At 39.0% G+C, this 24468-nt stretch overlaps 1 protein-coding gene across 3 annotated transcripts in view; it reads right to left on the bottom strand.

Annotated features, from left to right (window-relative positions):
- Positions 1-21077: 21077 nt before the first annotated feature.
- Positions 21078-24468, bottom strand: part of ISX (intestine specific homeobox) — a 31775-nt gene continuing 28384 nt past the window's right edge. For 2 of the 3 annotated variants that reach the window (XM_063308735.1, XM_063308738.1), the window contains one exon: positions 21779-22688. In XM_063308735.1, the coding sequence (XP_063164805.1) occupies positions 22593-22688 (96 nt within the window). In that variant the 3' untranslated portion in view covers positions 21779-22592. Of the gene's footprint in view, positions 21217-21778; positions 22689-24468 lie in introns of those variants that run through there. The other variant, XM_063308736.1, reaches the window with a different exon arrangement.

Here is a 24468-nt window from a genome sequence, read left to right as displayed (position 1 = left end):
TCGGACACGACTGGACTTAATGTCAAGGGAAACCTTTACCTTTACCTTTTAGCAAGATGATCAGTGGAGCAGATGTGGTTTGCAAGAGAACAAAAGCAAAATACCTCCCAGCACCTCGAGTGAAAAATTTGACCATTTAAAAATAGATATCTAGAAATAATTTTCTTTGTGTAGAATGCAAATGACTTCTTTTTACAGGTCCCTTAGTTGTTGATTTCACTGTTATTCATGAAAAACATGCCTGATCACCCAGTTCCACCATCGTATGCTATTGGCTCCATTTGCAGTTTATGACACTTATATTCTAAACATATTGGAACTCTGGACACTGATAAGAACAACTGTTTACCCGAGTGCAGTAAATTACTTAGACTGGTTGGGATTTCTATTACTGCTAAATGACTTGATTGTCCTACTGAGATGGTGAGGGGAAAGGAATGGAGTTAGGAAGTAGTGACAACAAAGGTGTTTGATAAAATCTGTTCTGAGAACCCCAACACCTTGCTCCCACACTTTTGTACCAGCTTTTTGCTAATGCTTTTGTAATGTAAATAGTAACATTATGGTTTGTGGCACTGCCCCAGTATAACAATAACTAAGTATGCATGCAGCAGCAAAGTATACTGCCCTTGCTTATGATAGACCAATCGCCTTGTTTTTGGCACAAAAGTCTGCTCTGGGAATTTCCAGGCAATCCCTGGTTAGGAAGATTTGAAGATTTCACAAAAAGCCATCCAACCAAAGGCATAGTAAAGTAAGTAAAAACTTACCACAATCCTGAAATATGAAGCTAAACTAGTATTTATGATCTGTCATATCACTTCTATTAGGATTCTTAAAGTATCAGTCCTCTACCGCTACACATATTTTAGGTAAACGTGTCAGATGCGGATGGAGTTGGTTAATATTTTAATCACCATGATTGACTGAAAATAAAAGTTCTGGTATTACTGAAAAATCAGTTAATAGATGAAAACTGATTATCAAGCAGGACACATCCACTGTCTGCAATATGGTTTGCCAGAATTGGCTTAAAATTAATTTTTGAAGTGAACTCTTTGCAATGATTAATTCATTTAGAAGCTATTCTAATAACAATACTTTACATTCCTTGTGAACTTGTCAAACCTCAGAACTATGGGATATTTTTCAAACATTCTGCTAGTAAACATTCAAATGCAAGTATCAGTTCTTAAAGAGAATGCAATGTATCTAATCAGTCTTCTTATCTTATTTCTAACCTGTTATAAACTGTTCCACAGCTTTTGAACAATATGTTCTTTTGCCTACACAAGTAAATATGGTAGATTTCTGAAGATGTGTCCTGAAAACAATACATTAGAAAAAATGGCACTCTCAAGGAATTCTGGACATGCTGAAAGCTACAGTAAAATCTGTTCATATTTTCCAAGAAATGTTGTTTCCTAATAGGTGAAACAAGATTTGCTGCAACATAACAGGGGAAGTCAGCTTTCCGTTAACTCCATCAGTCTATCTTCTGCTATGAGGAAGCCAGTCATTAGCAATGATTTGGCTTACCCCATGATCCTGCTCACATATTCTTGAGGAAAAGCACTTGTTTCACTTACCAGGATTTCCTCAAGCCTGTTACTGCCTTGTGCTTTCTTGGGGCACCAAGCAAAACTTGAATATGGTTCTACTGGAGATGTCCACCAGTACACAATTTCGGGGTTCACAGCTTCTGCTTGGGGAACTGGTGGCAGCTGTAGCTTAAGAAGGCTTTTGCACAAATCCATTTGGTGTGTCAACTGTGCCCTGACCTGGATTGGGGGATCCGTCAGATAGTCACTCATGCTTTGGTCTCCTCACACAGAGACTACTGCAATGTGCTGTACGTGGGGCAGCCCTTGAAAACCAGTCAGAAGCTGCAGCTGGTCCAGAATGTGGCAGGACAATTGTGGGCATATCTCTTCAGGCTCAGGTAACACCTTTGCTCCCTGAACTGCATTGGTTATTAGTAGGTTTATGGGTGCATTTCAGGGTGCTGGTTATTACCTATAAAGCCATTCATGGCACAGGGCTTGGTTATCTAAAGAACCATCTGTCTTCTATGGCTTCTTTGTTGCCTGTACATTTGGGAAGAAGTAGCATGTTCCAGTTCCCATCCATTAAACAGTGTCACCTGATGGGATCTAGGAAGTGTGCCTTCTCTACTGTAGTACCTGTCCTCTGGAACACCATCCCCCTCGCCCCCCTGCAAGACATGCCTGGTCCTGACCCTGGCAGTGTTCAGAATTGCTCTGAAAACCTGACTCTTTTTTCAGGCCTTGGGTTAGAGTGGGTGGCAGATTCTGTGTGTTTCATTTAGTTTTAATGGTTGTTTTCTTGTGGCATTTGGTTGTTTTCCTGTTTTTTTATTTGAATTTATTGTACAGTTGTTTTTACTGTATGCTGCCCAGAGTCATTGTAGAGCTGGGTAGCCTCATACATTTCCAAAGTAAATAATAAGAAAACTAAGCAAATATTAGGGTCAAGGGAAGCACAGTAAGTAGATGGAAGAGGTCTAATTCAGCAAGACCTCGGAGAGCTTCCAGTGATAGCTTCTAGCCTGAACAGGCTGCTCCATGGATTTGAACATAACGACTTAAATAGCAAATTGCCTGTGTCCCCAAACCAAGCATCTTAAGAGAATTTAAAACCCAACATGGAATGGAGTGAGGCAAGACAGAGGTGTCTAACTTGCCTTATTTGTAGTCTAACACCCTCCATGGAGCTCTGTTTCTGATATATATTTTGGAAAGGGCAGGGCATAATAATACAAGCCCCAACTGAGGATTTCTTTTTTTAGTTGTGTCTTTTGAAGCTTGCTCAGGCAACGCCTGTGCCTTGGGGGGAATTAAAATCTTGGTTTCTGAGACTGACTAGTCCAGGGTTTGACTAGTCCTGGTTTGACTGACTAGTCAAACCAGAATGACTTCGTAGTCAGTTCAACTCAATCCAGCCTTTAAGACAAGTTCATGGGGGCAGGGAGGGAAATGGATGCAATTTTGCTGTTGTTACAATCATGTCTCATCTTTGCCGAGGATATATTTCCTCTGTGATTTCTCTGATGGCATGTACTCTTGCAAAAGCCCCCCCCTTCCAATTTTATTTTTTATTATCCTAATTCTCTTCCTCACTTGGTCCCCTGTAATTAATTTGTTTATCCGTCTTTCCATTACTCTTGTTTCAAAATCCATCTTTTCCCTTTGTTAAGCACATCCCAATCTTTTATTTTGCTTAAAGACAATAGTTTTTCAATTATGCTAGGTTTTTTTTTTACTTAATCTTTGTCTCTCATCCATTTATCCCACCTGAAAATCATTTATTACTTATTCATAGGTGTTGGGTGCAAGGCACAGGGATGTCCCATGCATCATGAAGCCCTAACACAAATGATGCAGATAATGAGATTTGCATCAGTTCCTGAGCAATCAGTGTAGAGTACACTGCAATCATATGTGTCATTTGTGCAATAATGTTGTGATACATGTGATGACACTTCCCCTATGTAGTTCTTATTAGCTTTCATTTATTTTAACTTTATGAATTAATTTAAATGCTCTTATTATGTGTAGTTGTCTTTCTGACCTTTGTCCTTGTGAGCAATATTCCTCCACAACCATTTGGCCCCACTGACTGGTGTGCATCTCTTTATGCTTTAGGCAATGCAACTAAAGAAACTGAGACTGGAAAGGGGAATTCTTGGCCAAACTGCAGTAGTCAAAAATTTCTGGGAAAGCTGTGGAAATGGTCTGAGCTGTGCTAATTTATATGACATTTGACAGTCTTCACCCTGCCTTAATGGTCTAGGTTTCTGGAAATGTGGTAAAAATATCCTGAGAGATATATATGCCATAAGATGTTTATGTTTTTGCCATGCTAGATAACAGAAGGGTAAAGTTCTGTTTTTCTTGAACAGCAGTCCAAAACAAGTGTTGGGCATAGGTAATGTTGTGTTAGTGTTCAAGCCAATACAAGCAGGTTATATATCTTTCTGAACTGAGGATTCAGCTGTGCAAGGCCAGGTTGTTCTCTGCATAACCCTGATGACAATGTAGCCACAAAACATTTTAAAGCAATCTATCAAATTCTGTTGGGAAAAGGAAGGGAAGGAGGAGGAGGAGGAGGAGGAGGAGAAGAGGAGACATCCCCACAGACAGATATTAGAAGAGCAGGGACAATCAACCTTTGGGTAGGTCATTTCCTAATTTACATTTAAAAGTAGCCCAGAAACAGATGGAAGAATAGAGATCAATAGAGATAGCCAAGTGTTTTGTTTAGTTGTGACTGGTTATCCATGTCTTCTCCAGTTTTATCCACCAAAGCCTTGCAAAGACATTAGTACAGAAAAAAGAGTACTTATTCTATCTAATGATCATCTGTAATGGTATGTGGAAATGACCTTGAAGGACAGGGGAAGAGATGCTGCCTAGGGAACGATCAGATAAAAGAGGGATGCAGCTGCATAATGGGAAAGAAAGAAACTTAAAAAGAATCAGCCCTAACTTTTTTTCATCCGTTCAATCATGTCTGATTCTCGGAGACTGCCTACACAAGTCTCTGCAGTTTTCTTGGCTGTTAAAAGTGATGGCAGGAGATTTTGTTAATGTAGCCTTAGAATAAAGTAAAATTAGCTCATCTGGTTGTGTTTCCTGTCTGGTTTACCTGGGAGGGCTGACATCATCAGTGTGAAATTTTCTTTTGCATTTTCCTCTCATTATAAGTGATGCAAATGTATTTATTTAGGCATTTTATATGTTGTTTGCAGTTGATTATTCTTATACTGCAGGTGGTAGATTGCAGTAGTAATAGTAATAAAGTGTGGCTTAGAATCTTTTAACCATGTTCTTTATTCCTTTAAGTTCTTTAAAGGTAAAAACCTTTCTGATAAATTAGAAAACAAGGATCCCACTCTGTGCTTCCAAATTAGAACTAGGAGGCCTGAATCATGCAGTCCTGCCTTGATCATGTAATATTGTTTCTAATGCCAAACTAGGAAAAAAGATGTCTGTCTTCTTGCCTGAAGTGGCCTGGGATCATCTCATATTCCTCATATCATCATTTAAATTTATAGATTTTGCCTTTTTTACAATCAATCAAACCTTTATTGGCATTATAAAAGCAATAAAATACAAAAGGCATTAACATATCATGAAAGTAACCAAGAAAGAACCATACTCATTGAAAAAATTGATTACATTTCCTTTTAAGCAGTTCCTCTAGAAATTTGGCAACAATTCAGGTGGTTTCAGATACAGCATCACTCAGTAGATATTGGCAAGATGATACAGTGTTTACAGCATTTATTGGGTATTTACTCTGTAAAGGTTTTGAGAGTAATCCATGCCAAAGAGACACAAGTAAGTGGCAGTCAAAAATGATGTAATGAATTGTATCCAGACTGCCACAGAAACAGAGCCTCTCATGGTTGGGAAGGATTTTGCCTATAAACATCTAGGTCATATTTTCTTCCTTGTGTCTACTAATTCTGAGTTGAAAGGTGGCCTGTTTTATCTGTTTTAAGTAATTGTCGCAGGTGCAAACATCCTCACATATTTTTGCCCATGGTTTAAACCTTTTCAAACATATAGTTTAAATTGCTAAAAACCCGTGAGGTGGCAAAATCTTGTAAGATGTGGCAATCTCACCCTTCCTTCTGATATCTCAAGAGGTTTCAGCATTCATTTTGCTACTTTCATCTTTTTCTTTAACTTTGAAATGGTGTGGGGAGTTATCAGGGTATTGTGGATGACACATCTTGTAAATTCCTGCTGTAGAAAAACAGCTTTTTCTCAGACCTGAGGGTTGGCAGTACACGTCTCTCTGTGAAACTCACAGAAACAAATTAAGAATTGGAAAACAAGAGTGGCAGAGTGCAAATAATGATCACAATTCTCCAAACCAGTTTTTGGCCCAATTACTTTATATAAAGCAATGAAATTTAGTAATGTATGTTTGCACATGGGGGACGGGGTGGCGCTGCGGGTTAAACCGCTGAGCTGCTGAGCTTGCCGATTGGAAGGTCGGCGGTTCGAATCTGCGTGACGGGGTGAGCTCCCGTTGGTAGTCCCAGCTCCTGCCAACCTAGCAGTTCGAAAACATGCGAATGTGAGTAGATTAATAGGTACCGCTTCGGCAGGCAGGTAACGGCGTTCCATTTAGTCATGCCGGCCACATGACCACAGAAGTGTCTACGGACAAACGCCGGCTCTTCGGCTTTGAAACGGAGATGAGCACCGCCCCCTAGAGTTGGACACGACTGGACTTAATGTCAAGGGAAACCTTTACCTTTAGCTATGTTTGCACATTACTCTTTTTCTTCAGGGAACACAATATTTTCAACATTGGTGGGTACTGCAGATGCTTGTCTTTTTTATTACTCTTGCACCAGTTACAGTTGGAAATGGATGATGGACATTGTCTAGCTGTAAAAGATAAAATTGAGATTATTATTATTATATAAATTAAATCAAGCTTAAGGATTTGGGTCCCTGTCTGCAAACAAGGCTATTTAAAACTGGTGGTTTTGAAACTGTTGAATCAGATAAATCTCTGGGCTTAGAGTTGCAAGAAACCTCCTTGTGAAAGAAGGTTGAAAAGAATAGTTTGTCTTTTTTTAAAAAACATAAGCGCATCAACATACATGCTAAAACTTTTTTGTAAAAGCATTTCATGACTTCTGAACTCTGATATCCCTTGCAGATTGGAAAGTAATTTCAGTTACCGTGCTTATCAGAATTCTGTAATATGGTATTCATTATTTTGTCTTAAATCCTTCTCCAGTCCTGCTGTCAGGCTTAGAATTTAAAAGACAAAAGGAAAAGAGATTGAAAGGGAAGAGGGAAATAAACTCTCAGGCACTCATTCTTATTTACACAGTTAATATAACTAGCTAGAATGCATGCCATTCAAGGAGAGGGAGAGGCAAACATTGCTGGCCTCTCCAAAGACCCTTGGTTCCCTTAACTTTCCCTACCGTACTGATAAAATAGCTGTCACCAAGTGATAGTTGATGGAGGACCTGATGGAAGTGCCTTCTTGGTGATCAACTATCAGTTCTGCTTTCTTTCATGGCCTGTGAAGTCAGGTTTTCATGCTGGGCCTGAGTTCTTTGTTTCTGTGCCTTCGAGTCAGTCTCCTGGTAACTGCCTGGACAAGTTCCTGTAGTTTTTCTGGCAAGATTTCAGAACCGTTTTGCCCTTGCCTTCTTTCTAGAGCTGAGGGAGAGTGGCTGGCCCCAAATCACCCAGCTGGCTTTGTGCCTAAAATGGGATAAGAACCCATGGTTGCCTGGTACCTCAACCACTATGCAAACTGGGCCTGAGTTCTGCTCCCACTAAAATTGGTCTGTTCCAGTCTAAGAACATTTATCTGTTACTGTTTCTCTTTTCCCCTCCCAACTTCCTAGAATGCATTGATTTGCTAAAATCATCCAAACTTTTATGGCTGGTAATGAATATCCCTTTCCATCATCCTTGGGAACTGTGTCCAGACAGAGAATGTTTAATGACAGAAAGCATGAGTTGGAAAAACCATATTTCTTTCTCCTTCTCCCCATCCCTCTCTTCCTTCTCTCTCTGTACAATGTATATTTTATTTTCAAAACTTTTAACCGCCACCATCAGAGTTTTGCTGCTGCTGCTGCTTTGCATTTCTCTGTGCATTGGCATTTGTAAAACCTGATGTGATTTTAGAGCATTTATAAAATGTTGTGACTTTACAGCATTGGGAAAGGGCTGTGATTTAAACAAAACCAGCCCCTGCAGAATTCATTGAAGAATGCTCCTCAGTTTTTATGCACACAATATTTTGAGCATACTGGAAAAGTCCTCAGAACAAAATAGAAATTACAGTGATTTACACCAGGGACACAATCCATCAGGAAGAACTGCGTAAACCATACCGGGATGAATGTTTGTGCTCTGGTGCAGATCCCAATCATTGCAGCACCAAATAACATCCCAGGGGATTCTCCCAGGATGATTGCTTTGTTGCTAGCATAGCCTTCCTCAATTTAGTGTCTTCTAGATGTGTTGGATTTAACCCCATAATCCTCCATCCAGCATGGGGATTTAGGGGATTTAAAGTCCAATCCTTCTGGAAGGCAAGCTGGAGAATATTATGCAGGGTTTATGCTAGCTGTAGTTCACTCTCTTAGCCACAATGATTACATGCTATGCTAGCAAGTAAACAACTTTTGGAGGAAAGTATATTTAGAATTGACTGATACTGGCAATGGCAGTGGAAGGATGGGAGGTGGAGATTAGTTCCTGTGGGCTCATCTGATGATAACCATGGCACATAGAAGGTTGCAACTTGTAAGAACTGTAGTAGAGCATGAATGAAGAGAGCCAGCTTGGTCCAGTGGTTAAGGCAACGGGCTAGAAACCAGGAGACTGAGAGTTCTAGTCCTGCCTTGGGCATGAAAGCCAGCTGGGTGACCTTGGGCCAGTCACTCTCTCTCAGCCCAACTCACCACACAGGGTTTTTGTTGTGGGGAAAACAGGAGGAGGAAGGAGTATTAGGTATGTTCACTGCCTTGAGTTATTTCTAAAATTATAAAGGCAGGATAGAAAATAAATAAATGAAAATAAATGAATTAATTAATGACATGGAAGGAAGGAAGGAAGGAAGGAAGGAAGATTGTGTGTCTAAAGCTAAGAAAAAGAAGGAGGTAATAGATCTAAATGAAGGTGATCAGATCTTGTGGAGCAGAAAGTATAGGCTTTCTGACAATAAACATTAGCATTTTTAACCCTTAACTGCCTTTGAAGAACCTGATTCATCATGGAAATAATGTCTAACCAAAAAGGAATTACAAGTGGACAGGCCCATAATATATATATCCATTTTTCTTCAAATGTATTACATTTCCAGCACAAAATCAATGAGAGCCAACTTTTTTCTCCCTTAAATTCTCTGAGAGGTCAAATAGGTAAGTACTTGATGAACTCAGTTCATGTCCCTTCACATCACCCACATGTGACCATCTACTTTTCCTGGATCTCCGTGGCTGGCATTTCCCACTTGCTCAAGTTCTCACTTCCATATCTTTCTTCTCCATGCTGCCTATACAAAAAGAACAAAATTTAAAACTCCTAAACATCTTTCCAAGCATACTTCTCCCAACTGAATATCAGCAATTGAGGCTGCAAAATTTTAGTTTTTCTTTGGGCATTTACTCTGTCTACAGTTTGGGGTTTAGGAATCTCATTACACATGTTGTACCTGACCTGGATTAGTATCCATTGGGTCTGCCTCTGCAGGATTAATTCTGTACAAGGGAAGAGAAGGAGAATGCCTTCTGGCAAGGTTCTTTTCTTTTAATTCTGCTACAGGGCCTTAACATACCCTGTACATATAGGACCCAAGGCTAAAGCTTGTGTGTGTGTGTGTGTGTGTGTGTGTGGAGTGTAGTCAAGTACTACAGTCTTCCAAAATTAAGTTACATCTCTGAGCATATTGCAGATACACTCCAAGTACAGCTAATACTGAGAAGAATTCCATCACTTCATTGTCTGAGAGTTCGCATGCTAAGGAGGGCATTGCAAAACTTTGATGGAATGAATTGATGGTGATTCTATCACAGCAAAACAATATGAAAAGCAATATGTGCCCCTCTTATATCCAAAAACAAAGCAGATCTGCCTCTCTATTTATTTTGTGTTATATCACAGCTTTTTCTGGCTACAGATAATTGTGAATTAAGTCACTTTGTGGTAATTCTTTGCCTTAGCAAGAAAAAAACGTGTTACATCTGTAGTACAAGACACCTTGTCAAGAGAATCTAAGCCATCCTATCATTCATCGAGCAAAATGGTACACTCCTCATTATCTGTTAGATGTCAGCTAAATTCTTACGGTCCCTGGCAAGGTGCTCATAGGATTTGTTACATGTCCCCTCCAAGATTGTAGGATAACTCAGACCAAACCCATATCAGAGTCCCTCTTTTGTTTCCCAGAAAACCTCTAAAATAAGTTCTTTCTCATGTTTGAAATGAGAGGTGGCTGGGGATTGGGGATGGGGAGAATGAGGTATGCTGACTCTTGGCCAGGGGTGTGGATTTCCTTCCCAGAACTGGTTTAAGCAAGAGGGAATATCTTGAATGATTGAATGAAATAGTTGGGAATGGGAGGAAAAGGTAAACACTACCCACTTGAGAGGAGTGTTTCGGGGCATTTAATTTCTCAGAGCTTCCAGTATTGGGCTCCTTTGCAAATATAAGATCAGCCAGTTGGTGTGTGGAAACATGGGCCTTTTTATTTCGAAGATATTAGGGGGGGGGGATGTCTTTCAAATGAATTATTCTCAAGGCAGCTTAGAACAAGTTAAACTATCCCTTCTCCCCAAATACTCACGCAGAGGTACGCAAGCACAGTAGCAGCCTATAGTCTCCCAGATGATGGACGAAGATGCGGTTTTTGGCAGGGAAAGGGAACCAGTGTTATTTGCAGCTGCTTCTTCTCTAGCAGATGGATGGGTCCATGCTAGTTTTCCTTGTGCCATTACATCCTCCGTGGGAGCAAATTGGTGTGATGGGAACCTTCCAGTTCCTTTGAAACTCCAAAACTATAAAGAAGCATACACTGGCTCATTCATCATCCAGGACTGAGGGCTGCTGGTGTGCTTGTGTACATCTTTCTTCTTTGTTCAGTAGTGCACATCATCCTCCCTCTTCTGATCCTATAAATCTTTTAAATTTTCCCCTAGCTGGTTGGATTTTAATAGACTACTAAAAGGACTAATTATCCAGTATGATTATAATTGTTCCATAAAAGGACTCCTGAACCTTTACTTCTAAACCATGTGACTGGAAATATGTATTATGGGGAAATCTTGATGAATCTTGTAAATAATTGTTTGTTTGACTTGTAAGCCAAGTAGGAAGATTTTTATTTATGGTGATTGCTTAGGCGTTACCAAAGCACTAGGCTAGGAGGAAAAAGAAAATATGATTTGCATTAAAAAAAAGAATTGGAAATTTATTTGTAACTGCACATTTAGAAATAATCACTACTGTATTCATTAAGCAGAAGTATTCAATTTCTTATCATACTGGAGAATACTGTAATCTCAAAGCCTCACTTTCTCCAGTTTTTTTAGCTTTAAACCAGTCCATGGGTTGGATTGGACAAATCATTAAAAACAGAGGGCAGCTTTCTAATAGCCCTTTGGGTAGAAGACTCTGTAATCCTTATGTATCTTACCATACCCAATTGCTTGACTGTTTGTTTAAAAAAACCCTGTAATTCTAAACTAATTCAACTAAATGTGAATTTTGATCAGGGAAGTGCTCCCTCTGGAGCCATCAGCCTAAGGAAGATGGGAGAAAAGCAGTATCCTAGGTTGATGAAAAAAGTTGAACAACCATTTATTGTTTTGATCTGGCTTGTGTTTATTTTTAATTAAGTTGTTCTGATCTGTTTTCTTTTATGCAAATTTAGGAAGAACAATAATGGATTAGACCAATGACCAACTAGATACTTTTGGAAAGCCCACAAGTAGTACTTGAACACCATATTATCCTCCCACCTAAGTTCTCTGCAACTGTTTTTGCAAATAGATTTGCAAATTGCACTATCTGCATTAAATAACAACTAAAGTGATGCTGCATAGCAAGAAATAAACAAAGGAAGGAGGCGTAGGGCAAAGCAAGTTGCAGAAACGTAGTGCTACCAACCTAGAGAATTTCTGTTCAGGACCATAGAGGGCAATTATCTAGCCAAAGAGCAGACAAATTATTCCAGCACTAGCCTAGAGCAACTGGCCAATGTAGTGCTATGTGGTCTCAACCTTCTCAGCTGTTGAAGCTGGCTATAAAACACCTGGAATTTGTTTTCCATATGCTTTTCCTGGAGGTTAAAGTTTGGGGACATTACAGGCAAGTTGGAGGTCTTTTCTTTTCTTTTCTTTTTTCTTTCTCAGCTTGACTTTTTTTTTTTTTAATCCACATTTGCCTACTGTTAGAAATGTTGGAGACTGCTTATTTAGATAATATTGAGGTAGGTAGTCTGTATTGCTTTTTGGTATATTTGTAAGTATATTCCTATATTCGTTTGTAGCTTCTATCAGGACCCATATTCATGTTACTTGTGAATATGATAAAAGTATCATAAACTAAATTTTCCATTTTTCTTTCCATCATTTTTTTCTGAATCCCAGAGAAATTTCCTTTTTCCAGGATCTGATCGACACTAAATCTCATTAGGCAAATCCCCAGTCCCATCTTTCTGAAAGCCACACATTATATTTGCTCTTTTAACTGTATCTCTCTGTGTAAATCTTGTGCCTGAAACTACTGGCTATTCTGAATTCTACTTAGAACTGTTTCTCTGTTGTATTTAGCTTCCAAATAGCTCTATGCCTTATTCTGTTTTGCTTTTTGCTCACTATTGGTGGTCTCCACACCTAGCATATATACATGACATTCCTTCTCTCATGGCAAGGTATTTACAGAACCATATTTCCTAATGATTCAGAATGGGTCATTCTATAGCCTGTATAAACTCTATTCCTACCAGTGTGATTTCTTCTCAGGAGAGAATTAGATTGTTTATCTTTTGATTTAATGCTTCTCTGGTAGCTTCACGTTAATGTTAGTCAGCTTACGAGGCCCAATTTAGATGTACAGCCATCTCTCAGCATGGAAGCTGAGGAGGCCACCATGTTATCTTTCCCCAGAGGAACTTTTCCCATGTGCCTCTTTCCTGTTAGTTTGAGGGAAATGGTATACTGAATCTCTGTCTGTAGAATGATACTTGGGTCTGGCCAAAACAAAATTGCTGCTTGAAATAAGGCAACCCTTCCTCATTTCATACACAGAAGACAGCTGGAATTGCATGCTTCGGTGCTTGTATCTACCACTGCAACTGAGGAAGCAGACTAATTTAGAGTCCCTAGTGCAGGATTTATACAGGCATCTCTGTTCCCCAACAGAAGGAAACATTGGGGAATTCAAGAGGAACAATCAGAAGCTGCCACCACTTTCCTTCAGCATTTCCCCTGAGGTGATTGTGTCAGTCAGCCTAGCAGGACGGCCTGCTCTGATTGTATCTCCAGAGAGTCGTAAATAATTATCCATGAATGTGCTGCACCTGCCAGTTGTTATATGTGCAAATTAACTTCAATTCTTTATCTGTACATCTTGATGAGGCAGCTGCAACGTCACATATATAATTTCTCTTATCTTGGTCAATTGGGAAAGGAGTACAAGCTTTCTACTTGCTCCCTGAGAATTACTAATCCCATACTGCTGTACAGTGGATAAAATGCCAGCTGGCTCGATATCAGCCTTCCCCAACTTGATGCTTTCTAAACTGTTTGGAATTCAATTCCAATATAGTCATGATTGTCATGGATCCCTCTGAAATAGGACCTGGAGGATGATGAGACCATTGTCAAGATTTAGGACTAAGAACCATTTATTATTTAATTATTTAATTAACAAATTTATTCACCACCCATCTCACCCCTATGGGGGGGGGGTGTCTTTGGGCAGCTTACAATAAAACAGGATTAAAATATAAAACCATTACATTACAAAATACCATAAAAGTACAAATATAATAAAATCTGCATGGCGAAAAGATCTTAATCAGTCCTTGAGTGTAATAGGCCCCTCATAATCACTTTACTGTACTAGCCATCCCCAGCTGTAATTTTTCCCCCTCCCATTCCAAGCCTGCAGACAGAACCAGGTCTTTAATCTTTTGTGAAAGTCCAGGAGCGAGGGGGTCTGTCTCACCTCTGGGGGAAGGATGCTCCAAAGGGCGGGAGCTACAGCAGAGAAGGCAAGCTTCCGAGACCCTGCTAGATGGAATTATTTTATAGATGGGGCCCATAACATGCCCTCCCTGCATGACCGGATGGGGCGGGTTGATGTAATAGGGGTGAGACAGTCCCTCAGATATGCTGAGATCAGATGCTTAGCTCTAGTGTTTATTGTTCTGCCCTATAGTACAGAATCCTGCTAAACTGAGAAAGCATCAGTGATTCCTACTAGAAAAGCTCAGAAAGTTAAGGTGTTTCTCTTTGGGATTTCTTGAAAATAAGCTGAAGAGCATCAGAACTACGCATGTGCTTCTCCATAACAATGGAGCAATGTCCATAACACCATTGAGTCTGGGGTTCCTATCTTGCTTGCTTAAATTATGGATTGGCATTGGGTGGATCTCCAAGAAGTCTAGGGCAGTCATGACAAATAGCTCAGAACTATGGCACGTGAAGTCCACATGAATCTGGGGATTAAATATAGCCAGCAGTGCCATTCTTAATAAATGTTAGTGTATTAGTATAATATTTTATTTTATTTTATTAGATTGGCTTTATAACTTTAATTATTTTATTGATTTTCTATTGTTTTTATATGTGAATTCTATAAGCCTCTTAGAGTCTCTTTAGTTTCAGGTGGTAGACAAGATCCCATAAACAATCAAACAAGCTGGAGAGCAAAAGCTAGTCAAAGTTGATTTATACTGAGGAGGTGGGGAGAAAAGCAGCTTGGTTGCCAACCTGAGGCTTCAAGTAACATATTCTGTTACTACCCTCTTGCAAAAATAATTGAGGAACAGTAAAGGAGGTTCTCTCCTGGCTTAATACTGACTTAATCCTAACAACTCTATTCCTGGCTGCAATCTTGTGAAGATTCTGCAACCTGTTCTCATCTTTCTGCCAAATAATTGGAGCTGGTAGTCATTTTACATTGCCTGAAATCATCTGATACTCTTCTGTTGGTCCACAGGATGAAGCCCAATGTAGTTACCCATTTAAAAGGAGCAGAAGTGAAAAATAAGATTTTTGTTACCATAAATGGAAAACACAAGATGGATGATAGAAAGGTCACAACAGAGCTACTTTTTGTCTTGAATCACCAGCAAGGAAACAATTGCCAAGAGTCTCAAATGAAATAATTTCTGAAACTAACATAAAGCATAGGAACAGTCAAAAGATAGAAACAGTTTTCTGGACAAAAAGACAGGAGCAGTTTTAGAGCTGTTAAATATTGCCATTTCTTATTGTACTGAGAGCCATTAAAATGGCCAGCCCATTTCAGCAACTGAAGGTTTTGATAAACTTTGAAGAATGACAATGCTTTAGGCTTAGAGGGCTGAAAGTAGCACTCCATATGCGCAATGAATGAATGAATGACCTTAACACCAATAACATAGCAGGGGCACTGGAAACAAACCTGTGGAATAAGGCTGGTCAAAATGAAGATGGTTCAGTGCTAAGGATTTTAAGCTGAAGGGCCCTGTCCAATCAACCAGCTCTGATAATTTTAGCAGATAGTTGAGTGGCCAGAAAGCTTGCAATACAAACCACTTAAAATGCAATTCCTAAGGTCTTTGCAACCAGTGTTTCATTGCTGTCCTTGCTATTCCAAGGAGGTCATTTTTATGAAAGCAAGAATCAGAGCAATACATTCTTTGCAACTTTCAGAGGTAGCAAATTTTAATGGGGCTGATAAAAAAAAATCTCTTTTGAGTTTTCCTCTGAAGTATTTTATCTGAAATCCCCTGAAGATTCAACACCGAACTTGTATTTAATCACATCAGTGAAAAGCGCTTGTATACTGCTTTTACTACTGAACCAACCATCCCTTCAGAAATTGAGAAAGTAAATCTTAATACCAAATCTTTTAAAAACTCACCTCTTCTGCCTCTTCATCTCGGAAGAGGTTCAAGAAGGCCCTGTACAAGTTCTTGGAAATTTTTGGAAACTCCTGTGTGACAAGGACCTGGATACCTGAATAAATCCCAAGTTTCTACAACAAAACATTTCCATTTTCTTTCATCATGCCATTCGTGAATCCAGGATCAAAGAGTTCTTGTTTGAGATATGTTGTAGCTGAGTCAGTAAGAGGTAGGATAAAAAAAAAAGAGTAAGAGGTAGGATCCAGCTAACAGCAGGAGTGCTATGCTGATATCAGAACAGCAGATAAATTGGAATCAGTTACGCATTCTAATTTTGTTGGATGCTCAAAAGGCCATCACTATGGCCCAAATTGAATATATGAAATGCATGTTGATAAAATATGGGTTTCTTTTATCTTTTGCTCACTGGAGTACAATTTATTTATTTATTATTTTTATTTATCTAATTTGTCCCCGCCCATCTCCTCCCATCAGGGGACTCTGGGCGGTTTACAGTAATCAGTTAAAACAACAATAATAAAATCCACAATATAAAATTACAATTTTAGTGCAAAAGCTGGCTTGCAGCTAAACCTCAAAAAAACCAAGATTATGGCAACCAGCTTGATTGATAACTGGCAAATAGAGGGAGAAAATGTAGAAGCAGTGAAAGACTTTGTATTCCTAGGTGCAAAGATTACTGCAGATGCTGACTGCAGTCAGGAAATCAGAAGACGCTTAATCCTTGGGAGAAGAGCAATGACAAATCTCGATAAAATAGTTAAGAGCAGAGACATCACACTGACAACAAAGGTCCGCATAGTTAAAGCAATGGTGTTCCCCGTAGTGACATATGGCTGCGAGAGCTGGACCATAAGGAAGGCTGAGCGAAGGAAGATCGATGCTTTTGAACTGTGGTGTTGGAGGAAAATTCTGAGAGTGCCTTGGACTGCAAGAAGATCAAGCCAGTCCATCCTCCAGGAAATAAAGCCAGACTGCTCACTGGAGGGAATGATATTAAAGGCAAAACTGAAATACTTTGGCCACATAATGAGAAGACAGGACAGCCTGGAGAAGGTGCTGATGCTAGGGAGAGTGGAAGGCAAAAGGAAGAGGGGCCGACCAAGGGCAAGATGGATGGATGATATTCTAGAGGTGATGGATTCGTCCCTGAGGAAGCTGGGGGTGTTGATGACTGACAGGAAGCTCTGGCGTGGGCTGGTCCATGAAGTCACGAAGAGTCGGAAGCGACTAAACGAATAAACAACAACAACAAAAAAATTACAATAATAAATAATATAAATAAGAATAAAAAATAAAAAAGTAAAATAAATTTGGTATCTTTGTCCTGTGGCTGGGTAATCACCAATGGAATCGTCTCTCAACCCATTAAATTACATTATGGTGTTTGACAATGTTATCCCTTATCTCCTTTAATTTTTGGTTTGATTCTTGAACAATTGCCTTCTTCTATTACACAATCCCAAAATATTAAAGGTGTGGTGGCCTATGACATTGAATATAAACTGTTCTTATATGAATATGTCAGCTCTTTGAGGTAAACCAAGTCGGGAAACAGACTCCACAAGAAAGACTAGAACTCTGCTTTGTTGACATAGGTTTTAATAACTGAACCTTGAAAGGCTGATGGGGTTACTCTTTTCCTCCCTCTTATACTAAAGAGAGTCAAGGCAGGGCAATCTTGAGTTTATTTCTCACCACTTCCTGTTTTTCTGGGCTAAGTACCTGTTTTCTTAATGGCTGCCATATATCTTCTTCAAGCCTATCTCCATACTCCTCTAAAGCAAATGTTAATATGGCTATTCTTAATAATTATGCAATGTCATTATCCAAAATAGTTATGCAGCAATATAGTTTATATTCTGGTAACACTATCTAATTTGTTGTCTTTGGCATCTATTATATCTATAGGTTGCTGTAAGTGATTACGATTTGTATAGATTCTATAAAATACTTTGGTTTATGTCTTAAAGTTTATCATAATCTGTTGAATTAAATTTGTCCAATGTATAGATGCAATTTCAATAGATCTCTTGATGGTTAAAATTCCTAGTAAGTCCCTAGGGTAAGATTAATGTTATTAAAATGAATATTACATCAAGATTAATGTATATCTTTAGAGGGCTTCCAAGTTAATTCCTATTAGATATTTTACACAGATAAGTTAATGAGATTTTTTTTTTATGGCAGCCTAAAGCCCCTAGAATATCTTTGGCAACGCTGTGGTTATCTTATGAGGATGGTGGCTTTAGTCTGCCAAATGTTCAACTACATCACTAGGTTTTCATTTTAATATCTACATTTTTCCTGAATGTGATTACAGTTACTTTCCCCTTTGGGCCATTTGGAAAGCAAATATATCACACCTTTGAAATTTCAGTAAGTTTTAGGGTCTAGGAATACTAAAATGGGTTCTTCATCTCCTGCTTTGAAAGTTGCTAGGCATATTTGCTTACAATTTGATCCCACATGAGAAGTTGACACTGTGGTATAACTGAAATTTTAAAATAGATGTTCTTTTGGAATGCTTAGGCTAAACATAGGGATTCATACTTTAAATCAGTTAATTTTAATGGTTGATTTAAATATTTTGAGGTATTGCATTTTGAGTTTACCTTTGATATATTGGCAATATAGACAACTGTGCAAGTATTAACTGAACAGTGTGGTCCAGATGTTTTAGCAGCTACCAAACACCTGCAATCTTAACTTAAGAGATGCTGCTCTTGAATGGAAAGCAATAATTCAGTTTTATAAGTTGCTAAAAGGCTTGATGAAAGTTAGTATCAGTTATATATTTGATCTGTGGAAGGAAGAATTGGAATATCCAATTTTGAAAAATCAGTGGATCCAGGTATTAAAAAACATAAAATATTCTTCCAAAGATTTAAAAATGAAATTAATCCATCAGAAAATATTCTTTCAATATATTGCATCCCTCAAAGAATCTTTAAAAAGATATGGATGTTAGATTTCTTTTGTTGGTGATAATAAGATATTTAAAGATTATTTAACTCATTTGGTTTGATATAGCTCTGCTTTGGTTTCAAATCAATATGCATGTTAATATAATTTTCAGAAGAAATAGTTAAGAATCTCAGTGTGATACTGAATTATACTCCTAAAACATACAACTTGTCATCTCATGCAGAACTTTGGCTGTATTAAGCCTGGGGCACAGCGAAGAGGGTAATCCTACATAACTAGAAAAAGAAATCCAGGATAAGAATTTGTTAACTAGTTTTGAAAAGACTTTGTGCTATAAAGATTGGAAGATGGAAAGTACACTGTGATATGGTTTAGATTTAATGATAAACTTAAAGTTTTTTCCCTACTTTATAATCACTAATTAATGTAAACTCTCTTCTTTCATATTTCACTCTTTTAACAACAACAACAACAACAACAACATTATCAGTTTTGAAAGAGGAAGGGGGAGAAGTTACTTCAGGGTATTTAAGGTTATTCCACACAGCCTCCAGTCTGTTTGCAGTTCCAGCACTCTTTAACTCTTCCAGCTCTCAGAAAGCGGGTTAACAAACTTCTTGACATGGGAAAGAGAAACATTACACTAACAAATGAAACCAACCCCACCCCCCAAAATTGCCAAGGGTGAGATATTTCTGGAGGGATTCTGGTTGAACAGTTTAGCCCAATTCTTTTGGTGTCTTGGGTTTTAAAGTTAAGATAAGCTAAATCTACCACAAGTATTTTTGCACCAACATCAATTTGAGGGCAGGGGATGAGGGACTGTGATGATCCTCATAGTAAATCTGATGGCACCCTGGGGTGGTATTCATGATATGAAGGGCTGTGGACTGAGGAAGTGGCTAGGGCAGCATGACTGTGCCACTTCCCAGCTGGATCCTTGCCCTTCCTGGCTCCTTTGAGAGGTGGAGGGATAACTGGCTGCATCAGGGAGGTGGTCAATGCCCCTTTGGAGGAGGTGATACGGTCTGCCTTGAAAGTGGCAGTGATACATTTCTTCTTGAAGAGATCTTCCCTGGGTCTGACCCAGTAATTCCCAAAAGGGAAGGCTGTAGAAAGAGTGGTGGGTCTTCAGCTGCAAGTGCAGTAGGAGAAGCGGATTACAGAATCAAGTTCCTTTTCATTCAGGTTTTAGGTATAGGAATGGGATAAAAACCACACTGGTTTCACTGTTGTCTGATGGTCAAGACTTGGATATTGTTCTAACAGCCAGGAACCACGCTGAGACAAGGAATAGGTCTCTAGTGTTTTATTACTGCTACATAACAGAAAATCCTAACAAACTGAAGAAGCATGGGAAAAACCCAGACATATAAACCCCAAAGGTTAAGGCGGGCCTGATCTGTGTCTCTTTGAATGGCTACCTAATTCCTCAGTACTATGCATGCGCTTTACAGCCTGGATGGGAGCCCCCTGCTCACCATCCTTACTCATGACAGATATAAGGAGCGTGCACCTACTTGCCCTCTTAATTTTCTCAGCAGCATTTGATATAACAATTGTTCTATCCTTCTGGGCTATCTGTGAAAGGAGGAGTTGGAAGCTCTCATTTACGCTAGTTCTGCTCCTACCTAAGCAGGTGGTTCCAGATGGTTGTAGTGGGGAGTGGGGTATCTACCTGTAGACCACCCCAATGCTGGGCACCACAGAGTTCTTTTCTTTCTCTCCTGCTATTTAAATCAACATGAAGCTGTTGGGTGCAGGTGAGATATCATCAGTATGCTCTATGATATCCAGATATATATTATATGATGGGATGGGATGGGATGGTGATGAGGTGGAAGTTCTGACTCAATGCCTGGAGGCTGAGGCTATAAGGATCTGAATGGTGTCATGTTCATCGTTTCAATGTTCTGTATACATCATAACGTTTCGCATGTCACTTTTCTACCCCGTGTTTGCGGGGTGGAAATTTCCAGCCATGCCAGGCTGTAATCTTCTTACTGCAACTGTGGAATGTATGTTTGGGTTAGTGACTCTGTTCAAGGTTACTTTCTCAGGCCGATGTGGGTAACGGTTGCTAACACCTGGGAGGGGGTGGTTGCTAGGAGGGAGGGGGCGGGGTTGGTTTTGAAGCGAGGGTTTTTAGTTTGTATTTGGCGCGCTTTTGCTCATTCTCAGCTTTCTTCGTATTTGCATACTATTCTTTCAATAAATCAGTTTTCATAAAGAACCCCCTTGTGAGACTGAGTATGTCAGAATAGGCAATCATTACAAATGGTGAGAAACAGGTTGAAGTTGGATCCCAGTAAGATTGAGCTACTGCAGGGCTGCAACTGGGGGGGGGGGGAACCAGGGCATGTGCCCTGGGCACCGTGCTTATGAGGCACCAAAATGAGCACGGAATCCATGTTTGTCCTGGGTGACACAGACCCTAGTTGCGGCCCTGAGCTACTGTACCATCCTGCACAGAAGCATTCCAGTGATAGCTCTTGATGAGGTAGCATTCCACCTGAAGGAGCAGAACTGTATCTTGGGATTCTCCTAGACTCATAACAATTGCTGGATATGCAGGCCATGGTTAATGGAGCATTTATGTAATTTCAGCTGGTGTGCCAGTTGTGGCCCTTCCTGGAGGAGGCAGGAGATGGGTGGTCACACAAATTGAATAAATAGATATAATGTGCATATGATGTGCAAATCAGCCATGCTATCAGATATAAAAACTGGATTCTTTCAATTCATTTAAAAGCCCATATGTTCCTCATCCCTACTATGTACAGTGCTGAATGTAAAAGACCATTGGTCTGATGTAATATAAGGCAGCTTCCTAAATTCTATAAAAGTGCACAGGCATGTTTGACTTACACATGCTGAGTTCTGGATAAATTCAAATAGTTTTTCCAGTGCTTTATCTTCATTATGGCTCCCACCCCACTCCTTTTGGCTCCTGGGTTCTTTTCTTCATCATTAAAAAACAACAACAAAAGTGTTTTTCCCTCATAAATGTTTTAATCATTTAAAGAAATCCCTTAAGAGAGCAGGCCAATATTTCATCCAATATAATTCTCTGTTTTTCATTTCATCTGTCTCCCACACATGCCATCTAATGCATTAATCTATAAGCTATTATTTCAAGCTTGGAATATAATAAAGCAAACACCTCAATCCCATTCTTCAAAGGTAAAAAAGAAATATTTAAAAAGCTATATTTTTGGGTATATTTTTGTATACCTCATCAAAAATACAGCTAATGTCAAAAGATGCAGAATGAATAACCTAATACAGTTTGGAGTGGCCAATGTGATAAATGAAAATGCAATGTTTTCCCTGCGGAGAAGAGTAGAATATGCATTCTGGCCAATAAAATCTGATCACTCCTACTTTGCACTTGTTGATTATTTAAAGTCTCAGCTCTTCCACAGAGGACGCAACGCAATATCTGTTTGTTATCCAAGAACATATATTGTTTCAAGCATAGTATAATTAATATTGAACTGTTTCAGTGGTGAGAGATTGGCTTTGTCATTTACACCAAGTTCCATTCATTGTCCAAAGTCAACCAGAAACTTTTTAGCTCTATATTTAAAAGAAAATTTCCTCTAAGATTATTTTAACATTCTACTTGTATTTCATCCATCCTCTAAAGAGCAGCAGTTGGTACTTCTTTACAACCACCCCAGTGAAGATACGCTGAGAGAGAGTAACCACATTCTACTAAACTAGTAAGTTTCATAGCCATGGGAATGATTCTGAATCCCACAGCTATTTACTACATAATACTGGTTCAGTGAAGGTTCTGCCAGCCATTTAGAAGAACCAGACATTGCTTCAGAGATCTTTACAATTCATCCTCTACTAGGTGAAATTGATAGTAGCATGGCCCTTGCTGGTTTCAGGGGCAGAGGGTGAAGGGTATAAGGAGGAAGGGAGTCAGTAATTAGAGATGGCTTTGAAAATGCCAAAGTGTCCATGGGCAGTGGGGCCCAAGGCAGCAGGTTTGGTAGCTAGGCACATGTGGAATGCTCTTGGATGAGCGAGTAATAGTACCATGCAGGAGGGGCGATGGCAGAAAGGCTGTTGCTGGGCATCATGGAAGGGTCCTGTTATAAGATAAAAAGAGTGAATGAGAGAGAAATCTGAGAAAAATGAATGTAAGCATTCATCTGGATGCAGTTTATGGCCTCCATAGTTTTGTCTTATTCCCTTATCCCCTTATTCCCCTTCAGGGTTGAAAAATTAAAAAGGCAATATTATTTGTTTTTATATATATAATTTTTATTAAAGATTTTTAAAAAGGAAGATAAAAAACCAATACAAGCTAATATAAAGTCAAAAAAAAGAAAGAAAAACAAAGAAATCAAAGAGAAAGCTAAAAGTGCAAGAAAGGGGAAAAAGTAAAAGAAAAATAGAAAAGAAAGAAAAAAGATACAAAGAAGTAGCTTCTGATCTTCTTCATAGCAGTTATAAGTACAATTATAAATTTACCTCTTACTCTGTGGTTACAACATAACTCTCTTCTTTCTATAATCCAGTGTTTCTCACCCTTAGTAACTTTAAGCTGTGTGGACCAACTCCCATAATTCCCCAGTCAGCATTGCTTTTGGGAGTTGAAGTCCACACAGCTTGAAGTTGCTAAGAGTGTGAAACACTGCTATAATCTATCCTGTCTAATAATCAAAACCGTAAATCATAAGTTCATTTTTTTCTGTTAAAAAGTTAATATTACTTGAAAGAGTCTTTCTATATGGAATCCTTAAACATATGGACAGGCAGTTGGAGGGAAACAAAACCCCTTTGTTCTGTTGCTTATAAAAGCCCCAAAGAGTCCAGGCAATCTTATTTATTAGTCCAATAACTCTTCCACATTTTGCAGAATATGTACATCTGAGTTTAAAATAGGGTTGGGATTTGATTGGCAAAGAGAACTGGCAAACAGATTTCAGTGTTTAGTTTGCATTAACCATAGTGTGTGGCGATGGACACTTATTATCAACTTTGGCAAACACTGGAAAGATCAATGACTTTAAAAAAGTTAGGAAAGAGGATGAAGGAAATTGAATGTGTTCCTAAAGTTTAACTACTGCTATATTGGGAAATAAGAAGATAAGGGTTAGGATGTTCAAGATATCTCATCTAAAGAAGGATAGGCAAATGTTTTAGGGCACTGGACAATTTAGGAATATTGTATTTATGATGTTAACCCCCTTTAAAAATTACTGCAATGGAAGGGGAGCATTAATTCTTCCCCAAATCACTACCATAGTCAGGTTGGCTTGTGACAAAATCACCCCACAGTGAAAGGTGAATTGCAATCTTTATTCTTTTCTTGTCTGGGCAACTGGACTTATTTTCAAATAGAATGCTGGGCTACAGGAATCCCCAATATAGGTTAAGTAGGACCCAAGGGCATTCTTGGAAATAGGATTGATGCCAGAGACTTGCAATTTACTTTCCAGGAGGTCAACTTCCCATTTATTTATTTACTTATCTATCATTAATTTTTGAAATTAAAGTTAAGGGGTGGGGTACATAGAATCTAGGAGGCACCAAAGAAGATGCTGCCAACCCATAGGCTGGAGCACAAATATCTGGATGGGTTGAAGCCAGGCCAAAGTTAGATCCTGGTTCTCATGAGAAACTGACTCTCTGGGATAATACCATTTAAAGATGGCAGATAAAGGTTTAGTGGGATTTTTCTTCCCTGCCTTTTGTTTTAAACTTGGGCTGAAAAGGAGTTAATACTTCAGAACATCTTAGTGCTAATTACACGTGTACAATTTTTGAGAGGCTACAAAAATAATACATCAGGCCTCAAACTTCAGAATAATCATTTAGAATATCTGTAAACTTCTCAATTTGGATCTGATGCTTTGGCAGCCT

This window comes from Candoia aspera, chromosome 7 (genome assembly GCF_035149785.1).
Source record: "Candoia aspera isolate rCanAsp1 chromosome 7, rCanAsp1.hap2, whole genome shotgun sequence".
In the NCBI taxonomy this organism is placed as follows: Eukaryota; Metazoa; Chordata; class Lepidosauria; order Squamata; family Boidae; genus Candoia; species Candoia aspera.
The sequence above is the reverse complement of the archived record's forward strand: the minus strand, read 5'-3'. Positions and strand labels throughout refer to the sequence as shown.